The 12010-nt window shown below is 31.7% G+C and overlaps 4 protein-coding genes across 4 annotated transcripts; 1 reads left to right on the top strand and 3 right to left on the bottom strand.

Annotated features, from left to right (window-relative positions):
- Nucleotides 1-105: 105 nt before the first annotated feature.
- Nucleotides 106-3387, bottom strand: CTR9 (Ctr9p; the record flags this gene model as incomplete). Its single annotated transcript, XM_011276574.1, has 1 exon — nucleotides 106-3387. One exon carries the CDS (start codon nucleotides 3385-3387, stop codon nucleotides 106-108), a length of 3282 nt encoding a protein of 1093 aa, XP_011274876.1.
- Nucleotides 3388-3715: 328 nt separating this feature from the next.
- Nucleotides 3716-5278, top strand: NOP8 (Nop8p; the record flags this gene model as incomplete). Its single annotated transcript, XM_011276575.1, has 1 exon — nucleotides 3716-5278. The coding sequence occupies one exon, from the start codon at nucleotides 3716-3718 to the stop codon at nucleotides 5276-5278; it is 1563 nt and encodes a 520-aa protein (XP_011274877.1).
- Nucleotides 5279-5378: 100 nt separating this feature from the next.
- On the bottom strand, nucleotides 5379-5922 carry RIB4 (lumazine synthase RIB4; the record flags this gene model as incomplete). Its single annotated transcript, XM_011276576.1, has 2 exons — nucleotides 5379-5836; nucleotides 5913-5922. The coding sequence occupies 2 exons, from the start codon at nucleotides 5920-5922 to the stop codon at nucleotides 5379-5381; spliced, it is 468 nt and encodes a 155-aa protein (XP_011274878.1).
- Nucleotides 5923-7551: 1629 nt separating this feature from the next.
- On the bottom strand, nucleotides 7552-10812 carry EGT2 (Egt2p; the record flags this gene model as incomplete). Its single annotated transcript, XM_011276577.1, has 1 exon — nucleotides 7552-10812. The coding sequence occupies one exon, from the start codon at nucleotides 10810-10812 to the stop codon at nucleotides 7552-7554; it is 3261 nt and encodes a 1086-aa protein (XP_011274879.1).
- Nucleotides 10813-12010: the final 1198 nt, after the last annotated feature.

Consider the following 12010-nt stretch of genomic DNA (forward strand, 5'->3'; position numbering starts at 1 on the left):
TATACATATCCTCTTTACAAAATCTTATCTAAACTTTATTTATAAATCATTTTCAATGATTTTTTTATTTCTTTCTATAATACAAATTAAACATTGAGAGATTATTCAAAATAATCCATCCTCGTCATCATCATCGTCTTGTTTTTCTTCTCCATTTTCCACTTTCTTATCTTCTTGTTCTTCTTGATCATCTCCTTCTTTTTCATCCCCTTGAGCATCTATCTTAGCTTCAGCTTTTTCTAAAGCATCATCATCTTCATTATCATCACCTAATTTACTTTCATCGAAATCTTCTAAATCTTCATCACTATCTTCAATAATATCTGCAGATTTATATTTTTTGGAAGATAATTTTCTCTTTTTAGCTTCTGGTGATTCTTCTTCATCATCTCCATTTATAGCATTTTCATCCTTCTTTCTCTTGGATTTTTTACCACTTGATTTTCTTGATTTTTTAACAGGTTTATCTTCATCACTTAATTCATCATCTGTATTAATTGCATTCTTAGATTTTTTACCCTTTTTAGATTTCTTACCAGTATCTTCATCATCTTCAGGTTCAATGAAAGCTTCACGTTCTCTTTCCCATTCTTTAGCTTGTTCTTGAAGTTTTAAATATTCAGCTTTTAATAGTTCTTGTTTCGCAGCTTCTTCTTCTTTTCTCTTTTCTTCTTCTAATTCAGCTTTTAATCTTTCCTTTTCTCTAGCTTCTTGAGCTGCTTTTAATTTATCTTCAAATTTAGTTTCATAATCTTTTTGTTCTTTTATGGCTCTTTCTAATTGATTAATTAAAGTATTTGAACCCATACTAGCTCTTTGTTTCAATATATCTGCTGGATATGGTGGATATTTTTCATTTGCTAATTCATTCAAAGTATCAATAGCAATTTTTAATCCATCAAGTGCTTTAGAAATATCTTCCACGGTTCTTTTAGAAATATCTTGTCTTTGAATAAATTGGGCAATATTAAATTGAACAAATGCAATATTATACTTCAACGATGGTAAAATTTTCTTTAATTTAGTATTTTCAGCAACTTCAAATGCCTTTTCACTATATTCTAATGATTTTAAATAACTTTCTAATGATTTTTCAGCTGATGCTCTTGCAAACCATGCTCTACCAACTAATGTTAAGTATCTTGAATCTTTAGTTTCATCACCATATCTTCTTAATGCAATTTCATAACTTTCAATTGCCTTGGAAAATTGTCCAACTTCGATTAAACAATGACCTAAATTAATATAAACTGAAACATCATCAATAGCATCTCTAATTTTTCTAAAAGTTTCTAAAGCAACTGTTGAATGTTTATTTTCCACAAAAATAATGGCAATACCTTGAGCAGCAAAGACATTATTTGGATCAATTGTTAAAACTTTTTGAAATAATTGTGCACCTCTAACATAAGATTGATTTTTTTTTTCAAGATCTTGTGGAGTTTTACCTTTAACTTCTCTTGCAATTGAACAATATAAATTACCTAAAGAAATCAAAGCATAAGTATCATGAGAATCATATTTAACCAAAGTTTCCTTGTTATGTTTACTTTCCAAATTTTCACCTTTACCAGTGTTTGCCTTATTTGATCTTTTCAAATACCAACTATAAAATGCACGAACTTCTAAATTAGAAACATGAGATTCTAATAATTGATTTAATTTTTCCTCTAATACTTGATCATTTTTAACATCAGCTTGTAATATTTCTAAAAATAATAATCTAATTTTACTATAAATATAACTTGGTGATTTTTCAGAAATTTCATTATATTTATCAATTGATGATTGAATATCTGAATTTTCTTGAGTTCTTGCTAAATTATAAGTTAATGAAATATTCAAATCTTCATCTGTATTAGCCTGGTGAGCACTTTCGAAAAATGTATTTGCAGATTCTGGATTACCTTTAATGAAATGGAATACACCTAAATTATTCAATACTTCAATTGGAATAGTTTCACCTCTTTTCTTAAGAACATCTAATGCCTTGGATAAATGTGATAAAGCTAATGAATTATCTTTATTTTCAAATAATTTTGATAAAGTTAAATAAGTATTAAGAGCAATTGGTTCATTTTTATCTTTAGATAATCTAATATATTTTTCTAATGCTGCAATAGCCTTTTGATGATTTTTTTCATCTTGAGCATACAAAATACCCAATATATAATCAATTTCCAAGATTTTTTGATTATTATTATAAATTGATTCAAATGTTATTATAGAATCTTCAATTGAACCTCTTTGTATTTGTGATTGTCCAACACCTAACTTGGCTAATAAATTATCAGAATTTAATTTTAATGATTCTGCAAAGAATTTTGTTGAATTACTAAAATCTTCACGTTCAAAATGTACTCTTGCAATCCAAAAATTTGCATCAGATGATAAATTTGATGATAAATTACCCTTTTGAAGAACTTTTTCACAAATTTTCAAAACTGAATCTAAATCATTTTTGGAATAATAATAACTTGCTAATAATAATAAAAGGACTGGATTTTCTGGTGTTGTTTTGATTAATGTCTGTAGAGATTCTAATGCTTTTGTATAAGTTGAAATGAAATCATCATCAGTTAAAGAGTCAAATGAACTATCAAATTTGGATAATACTATTAATAATTTAGCAACTTCATTTTCTGGATCAATTTCTAATGAACGTTCCCATGCTTTTGTAGCCATCTTTTTATCTTTTAAATTCCAGAAATTCAAACCTATACCAATTCTTGGATCTGGTTTTAATAAAGGATTTAAAATTAAAATTTGTTGGAAAGTTTTCAATGATGTTTGATAATTCTTCTTATTGTATAAAGTTTTAGCCTTACCCAAAAGGGCATAAACATTTGAATCTGATTTGACATCTAATTTTAAGATACGTTCAAAATAATCTAGAGCTTGGTCATATTGACCTTGTTGATATGTGATTTCAGCACGAGCTAATCTATTCAAGATATAATGAGGTTGATATTGTAATGCAATCTTAAGACTATCAGCAGCTTTTTTCAAAAATTGATTATCTTCTGAACTTTCTATACTTGATTTAGATTGTCTAAGATTCAACCATGATAAGAAGGTATGGAAAGGAGCTGATTCTGAATTTTGATACAGATTTAACCCAGTTGTAATAACTTCCATGGCTTCATTAACTAAACTCTTATTAGCATAAACAGCAGCAATCAATAGCCAATAATGAGGAGCAGCATGTTCGTTCTCTAGCAAAGTACACAAATCTGTAGGATCTTCAGGCAATTCTTCTTCAAGATCAATTGTCACCACCTCGTTCGAATCATTCATTGGCACTTCAACGGTGCTGTTGGCCTGTTCGCCCTTGAGATAGAACGACGCGCCCAGCACATTCTCATCCACTTTTTCCACTTTTGACATCGTAGCAGCAGCAGCAGTCCTTCCAGAAGACAACAAGCAGCAATTCAGCGATTAAAAGACCACTAAAAGATCACAATTCAAGTCCAAAAAAGTATTCAAATTGTTGTTGTTGATTTGTTTGATTGAAATCAAAACGACGATTCTGAATTTTCCATGATTCGCGAATGTGTTACCCGGTATTTTTGGAGGGCATCGCATGAAAAATAAATTTATTATACTAAATTAAATTATCATGGGTATTAAATAGTTGTGAGTTTCATAATTTAAGAAGAAATTGATCACTTTGCCCGAGGACATTAGTGCTACGGTCATTCAAAAAAAGATAGTTATGAGTGTTCAAGAACCTGAGCTCCAGATAAGGCGTTTGTTTATTGGGAACATTTCCAAGGCATTAGCAGAAAATCCTAGTGATGTACAAGATAGAATATCAAAATTTGGCTCTATTAAATCAGATTTAGAATTACACCATAATGAAGTTAAAGGGTTATCATTTGGCTTTTTAGATATTGAATTGGGTGATAAGGACTATACTAGGTTGAAAAATGCCTTGAATGGTGTCAATTATAAAGGATCTAAATTGGTCATTGATATAGCTAAAGAAAATTTTGAATCAAGATGGGAAAAAGATCATAATAGACCTAATGAATTTATTCAAGCTAAAAATATTAAAAAACAATATGAATTTTGGAAAAAATTACAAAATATCAATAAAACTTTTAAAGATCAACAAGAAATAATACATGGTCGTATGAGAAATCAAAGAAAGAAAGATTTTAAAAAAATGACATTTAGAGTTAAATTTAATGGTGAAACCAAGATTATTAGATGTTTTAAAACAAAACTTTGGGGTTATGAAAAAAATAAACCTCTTAGAGATCTTGTTTATAAATTCTCACATAATGTTTGGAAAGATGGGAATGATCATATAGTGGAAAGATTAACAACTCCATTACGTTTAACAAGTCAAAATGGTCAAACTTTAACAATTGAAAAAATCGATGATGATTCAAATATTAATAGAGATGATTTATTATTAAAAGATTTAGGAGATGATGAAGATATGGATGAAGATGAACAAGAAAAAAACAATAAAGTTTTAGCTTCATTATTGGGAACTTTTGATTTTGATAAACCTATGGAATTGAATGATGATGATAATGAAGAATTTGGTCATTCTGATTACGAATATGAAGGAGCTTTTAAAGATGACGATGAAAGTGATGAAGATACATATAAGAATCAAAACAAAGTTGTTAATAATCAAGTTGAATATGTTAAAGAAGGTGAATTTGCTAATGAGAAAACTGTGAATTTTGATGATGATGATGAAGAAGATGAAGAAGGTGAGCAAGATCAAATGGATATTGATCAACCAGAAGAAGAACAAGATATTCCAGAAAATGAAGATGAAGATCATGAATTCATACCCACATTTGGTGCATCAAAACCTGAAGAAGAAGAAGAAGAAGAAGAAAAAGAAAAAGTACCACAAGTTTCTGAAGGTACAATCAGTAACACTGAAACATTACGTACATTATTCAATACAGAAGATCAAGGAACATTTAAACTTATCGAAGAATCTGATGATGATATTGATCAATCTAAAAAAACTGTTGCAGATGATGTCATAATCCCAGAAAGTAATATAACTTCAATAATTGCACCAAAATTGAAAAATAAAAAAGGGTTATTTTTCCCACATTTTGATTCTCCTTTCTTGGTTGCACAAACTCAATTAAATAAATTAAATACAAATGTTAATTTTGAAGAATGGGAAAATCAATTTTGGGATAAAAGAAGTGAATGGACAAAAGAATTTAAAAGAAGAAAAAGAGATGTTCTTAGACAACTACGAAAGAAAAATGCTCGTAATGCTCGTGTGGTGTTATAATCTTAATTTACATTTAATATATTTGCATATCATATAATCAAATTCGTATTAATTTCATGAAGTAGGTTATATAGTGTAGTTATAACTCAACTCGCTAAATTTAATATTGTCTACCAAATTTAACAGCCATTTCAACAGCAGCAGCACCCCAATCTTCACCATGGTTATGTAAACCTGGTTGTAAACCAGCTCTTTGTTCAGCTTGTAAATCAGTTAAACAAGTTAAGACACCAAAAATAATTGGAATATCTAATTGTTCATTTAATCTCATTATACCTTGAGTAGTTGAATCACAAATATATTCAAAATGCATAGTGGAACCTTTAATTAAAGTACCAATTGGAATAACTGCATCTAATTGAATGCCTTGTTTAGCTAATTTAGAAATGATCTTTTTAGTACCAAATGGTAATTCAAATGAACCTGGAACAGTTTCAACAAAGATATTTTCTTCTTTAACACCCAATTCAGTTAATCTTTTAATAGCACCATCAACTAAAGCTTTAATGATATGTGCATTCCAACGAGCATGAACAATGGCAATTTTTAAATTTGAACCTATATGTCAATTAAATTAGTATACAAAAACTTATAACGCCCCATGATTTTTATAGTTGATTTGTTTATGTATTACTCACCATCATATTCTTGATCGATTTCACCTAATCCTTTAACAGCCATTTTGGTATCCGTATATCTATAGTGTCACTTGAAACAGTTAAAAGTTTAAATAGACAAATATTATAAAATGATCTTTTAAGGACGTTGTTGAACCGTTGAATTGTTGAGGGTATAATTGATTTTGTCGGACGTCTCGAGAAAGTGTATTATGTAATGCTGTGTAATACAAAATTGATCCGATCTAAAATTTTCAATTGAATAAAATTGAATTTTGGGTTTACAAAAAATTACTTTGTGATCTATTTGAATCTCCTTGGCTTTCCAAGTATTTGAGATCTGGATCGTTGTTCAAATTACTGTGATGTTTGGTTGACTGACCATCTTGTGAGCCTTAAACAATCAATTCAAAGATGTTCAGATCACGTCAACTATGTTTGACACATTAAGAATGATTTCAAATCCTAGAAATATAAAAGTCACATATCAATACAAGCAATCATCCACTATATAACATTATCCATGATTATTCAATTATCAGTTTAAAAAGAAATAGGCTAAAGCACAGTTATATATGTTTTCAAGTTCTGGTTAAATTTATAATCAAAGCAGAAACTATCAAAAACACAAAGCTTAGTGCCCAAAAAACCAAATTAAAGTCAAATATAGATATGCTACCTATAAGATATCACTCTCAACAGTATCTGAACTAATTTTGACTTCATTTGATTGCATTAAATAATGAAAAAGATATAGTATTTCAAAAATGCTTAGTCAGCATTTTTCTTTTATTTTTTCATAACCTGATAAACAAGCCATTTTACAAACTCAACAATTCGGCCGTGTGGTCTAGTGGTATGATACTCGCTTTGGGCGAAGATTGGGTTCACTCAATCTAATATCCACAAGCATGCGAGTGGCCCAGGGTTCAATTCCCTGCTCGGCCCGATTTTTTTTTCAATGGCATATTTCTAAAATGCTTTTTTTTTTGAAACTTTTATAAGTAACATATTGTTTTTATATCATTTATATCGTTTTTAAAGCCCAATAATATCTGTGCCTGTAGAAAAAGTAAGATTTTGGGGATCTTTTTTTTTTGTTTTTGAATTTTCTTAATTTTGAAGTAAAATTAATTAAATTATCGAGGTATATAAATTTCAAAATTTGAAATTAAGCAATTTTGATCTTTTTGATATAATTAAAGTAATATATCAGTGCAATAAATACCTTATTAATGTACTTTTACCTATAAGAGTCTATTTAAATCATATTTATATTTGCAAAATTTCCCTTTAATTTATATTATTCTTTTGCTTACATAATCAATATAAGTATACATAGGAAATTATTCGCAATAAATAATTTCAATTTGTGTTAATACATCAACATTCAATTGACCCATGAATACTTTTTTTCTGAAGAAGAAAAGGGTTGATAATACAGTTATAAAGCTCTACAGAAAAGTAAATATATAAATCATGGATCTAAACGTATGAATTAAAAGTTTAGAGCTATATATAATATATAATAGAAGATTGAATTAAAATATTAACAACATTAATGTATAAGAAGTTTTGTATACCAAACCGAAAGAAATTGAAATAGCGAAAAAAATTAATAATAAATAAAAACCAAAAGAACATTAAACCATTAAATCATAACAAGTAAAATAAACCTGAAGTTAAAATCATCAAGAAACTAGATGATTTTAGGGACATACCTGAACCAACATATGTTGAGATAGCAGCAACTGATGAACCTTGAGCTGATGATTCAGAAGAACCTGAACCAACAGAAGAAGCTAAAGTTTCACCGTTTGAACCTGAAGCTTGAGTTTGTGTTACAACTTGGCCAACAGTTTCAGTTGAATCAGCAGATGATTGTTGAGCTTGAACAGCAGTAGCTTGAGCTGGTGGAATAACAGTGGTAAATGTTTCAGCAACACCATTTGAAGTTTGAACAATAACAGCGGTTTCACTACCAGAACCTTGGGCAGCTGGAACTGAAGCAATTGAGGTATAATAAATTGGTTGACCTTCATTGTTTGTGGTTGTATCAACAACAACATAACCAGTTGAACCAGCAGGAGCAACATTGTTAACAGATTCAACAGCAGTAGTAGTAGCAGCAACTGATGGAACATAGACAGAGGAGATGATAGTAACATCACCGTTTGAACCAGTTGAGGTGGATTCAACAATTTGACCAGTAACAATTGAGGTTTCACCATTTGAACCAGTTGATGTGAAAGTAATTGGGATACCATTAGTTGGAGCTGAAGTTTCTTGAACATCACTTAATGGACAATAAGTAGTAGTTAATGTGACAATGTTGTTATTGGTCTTAGTAACAATGGTATATTCTTCACCAATAACAGCTGTTGATTTACCATTAGAGCCAGTTGTTGTGAATGTAACAGCTGAACCACCATGAACAGGAGCAAAAGTAACAGTTGGAATAGCAGTAGTAGCAGCACCCGATGCAATACTTGTAGTTTTAACGGCACCTGATGAAGCAGTTAATGGACAATAAGTAGTAGTTAATGTAACAATGTTACCATTGGTATGTGTAATAGTGGTGGTATATTCTTCACCAACGAAAACACTTGATTTACCATCAACACCTGTAGTGGTGAAAGTAACAGCTGAACCACCATGAATTGGAGCGGCAGTAACAGTTGGAATTGAAGTTGAAGCAGTTTCAGCAGTTAATGGACAGTATGTAGTAGTTAAGGTAACAATATTACCATTGGTATGTGTAACAGTTGTAGTGTATTGTTCACCAACATAAGCAGTTGGTTTACCATCAGCACCAGTTTTAGTAAATGTAACAGCAGATCCACCATGAACAGGAGCAGCAGTGACGGTTGGAATTGATTTTGTATCAGTCAATGGACAATAGGTAGTAGTTAAAGTAACTAAATGACCATTTGTAATAGTTGTAGTTTTAATGATTTCACCAGTAGCTGTGATTGAATGACCTTCTGAATCAGTAGTACCAAATGTGACATAAGTATGAGCTGGTGCACCAGCGCCATAAGTTGTAGTTAAAGTTGTTGGTTTGCCATCAGTACCAGTTGTAGTCAAAGTAGCAACTTCACCACTTGAATGTGTAGTGGTATATGTTGTTGGTTTACCAGCTGAGTTTGTTGAAGTGATAACTTGAGTATTAGCAGCATTTGAAGAAGAAGCACCGGTATTTGATGGATCGACAATAGTAGTCAAAGTTTCAACATCACCATCTGATCCTGTGACAGTAGCAACTGAAGAAGCACCACCGATTGGAATCAAAGTAGTAATGGTAGTGAATTCACCTGAGGAGACAGAAACAATTAATGAAGTACCAATATAAGTTTTTGTGGTTTCAAAAGTAACAACTTGACCATCATCACTTGTTGAAGTGACTGTAGAAACACTAGTTAAAGTACTAGAAGCTTTATCTGAACCTGTATTTAAAACCGATGAAGCAGCAGATGTAATTGAGCCAGAACTGGAAGCAGAAGCAGAAGCAGAAGCAGAAATTGAGCTTGAAACAGAAACAGAAACAGAAACAGAGTCAGAGTTTGAAGCAGAGCTTGAAGCAGAAGCAGAGCTTGAATCAGAACCAGAACCAGAATCAGAACCAGGGCTTGAATCAGAAGCAGAAATAGAACCTGAATCAGAGCTTGCAACGGAAGAAGAAATAGCAGATGAAGGAATAGAGCTTGAATCAGAACTTGAATCAGAGCTTGAACCAGAAATAGAACTTGAGCCAGAAATAGAGCTTGAATCAGAGCTTGAAGCAGAAGCAGAAGCAGAAATAGAGCTTAAACCAGAAGAAGAAGAGGTAACATCACCAGCACCCGCAATAGAAGATGAAGCATCAACATCAGAAGAAGCAGCAGTAGAAGCAGCGTTAGCAACAGCAACAATATTGTAATTATCTTCCAATGAGTAAACAGTATCTCTCTTTGACAATCCTGAAGCTGGAGCTAAACCGATAAGGGCTTCATTTGGCCAGAACACCAAGTTACCTGGAGCAGCAAAGTATGTGATTCTCAAGAAAGCACCATCAATAGCAGCACCTGTATAACTCAATACCAATGAGCTGGAATCAGCGTTGACGATGTAATCAGCAGTGGAGGCGTCAGAAGAATAAGATTTGTTGTTGAAAGAATCCAAACCGGTGACAATTTCAACCTTGAGTAATTCCGGTAAGAATTGGTAGCCTTCTGAAACTTCAGAGTTGAAGTCGAATGAACCATGGTAAAGTTGGGCTGGAATATCAACAGTCCACCAAACTTTTTCACCATCATTACCAGCGTTCTTACCAACAGTGGTCAAGTCTCTTGGAACAAACTGGATTTGACTTTCAAAAGAACCTGAAGATGAATCAAAATTGAAGGATTGTAATTTTGGTGAATCAATTGAAGAAATAGCAGAATCCGTAAGTAAAGCAGTGAATGTAACACTTGTATCAACTATTGAATCATCAGCAAAATCAAATGTGAAATCATTACCACTACTAGTCAAAGTACCAACAGTTTCACCATCTTGTAAAACATCAATATCACTTTCTGGGAAACCTCTGAATGAATCTGGTAAAGTGAATGTAATATCTGAAGAAGATCCTTGTCTTTTTTCAACATCAACCTTGATTGTAAACCAATGGAATCTGGAATTTGAGGTAGCAGAACCTGTATAAGCATCGAAAACCTCAATATTTGTAATACCATCTGTACTTGGTGTACTACTTGCTGAAGAAGAACTTGAAGATGAAGCAACTGATGAAGATCCAGATGAAGTTGGTGAATAAATAAATGAGTCTGATTCAGATAATGAAGAAATGGATATACTACCTGATGAGGAGTTGAAGTATTGAGCACTAGCTGCTGAAGCTAACGCTGTTAAAGCTGTGACTGCTTTAAAAGACACCATTATTCTATAATATCAAATGAAGAAATGGGGATAGATAATGAAGATTAAAATGAGTACGATCTACAAAGAATAATCACAGGGATCAACGTGTCTTTATATACATCAAATTCAAAAGAGTCGATATACGCTAGATGAATTGAAAATCTCATCGAGATTAAGTACTAGACACGATTGAAACGCTATAAAGATGTATCTAAAAACTTAATGTTGACACCATTTCCTAAAAGAGGTTATTAATAATTTACTTTTGAATGCACTGGTCATATTTAGTACCGCATCTCGCATGGACTTTATCTACTGTTTGTGCGATTTTGATGTATCTATACGCACAAGAGTGTACGAAACGCATAAATTATATCTTGTTTCTTTCCTTAAAAAGAAATTTGCGGAAATGGTGATAAAAAGAAGAATCTGGATTTTGAAAGAAACAGACTCAACATTCGAATTATATGGGATATATCTACAATGATGATTTTATATAGATATGTCTATCTTACAACAAGAGTATCAAAAAACACGCCAGGGAACTGAAGCCTAGTAGAATTTCCTCCGTACAACGCGCTCAAAATTTCCAGCAATATTTTATCCACAGGATGCAATCTTAGATCTGAGCACATGAGATATAAACATTCAAAACGTTTTGGTTTAACTCAACCCACTAATAAGCATATTATACATGTGGCTTGCTATGGTGATTGAACCTAAATACTGTGCGAAGTGCGTGATAGCCAGCACTTGATTTATTAACCTGTCATTTGTATGAAGATTTTTGATGAGATGAGTTTTGAAAGATCAAGGTCTGTAATTTATTGTCTGACCTTGAGTATCCGTGATCAGTAAGTATTCTGTGAGATGAACGGTATATCTTTATTCTTGAATACAGAAGAGATAGATTAAAGGTGATAGCTTAAGGATCAGATAGTAATGTAATTTCTTAAGAATCCAAATCGAACAACTACGTTCGCAATGAAGTCACCGTGTCACCGTAAAGAGATTCAAAGGTACACTCGAGGTATCCAAAAAGGGTCCATAAACATACCAAACTTGCTCTTAACACTAGTTTAATTTAATAATCATACACCAGAGCTTTCTGGAGAGGGCTGTTGTTTACGAATAAAGTTTGCGGTCTCCAACCCCTTAGGTGAATGGAGTCAATGGACCCAGGATTATCACCTTGGTGATTTAATATAGTTAATCT

The sequence above is a fragment of the Wickerhamomyces ciferrii genome, contig 00074 (genome assembly GCF_000313485.1).
Source record: "Wickerhamomyces ciferrii WGS project CAIF00000000 data, strain NRRL Y-1031 F-60-10, contig 00074, whole genome shotgun sequence".
NCBI classification, from domain to species: Eukaryota; Fungi; Ascomycota; class Saccharomycetes; order Phaffomycetales; family Wickerhamomycetaceae; genus Hansenula; species Hansenula ciferrii.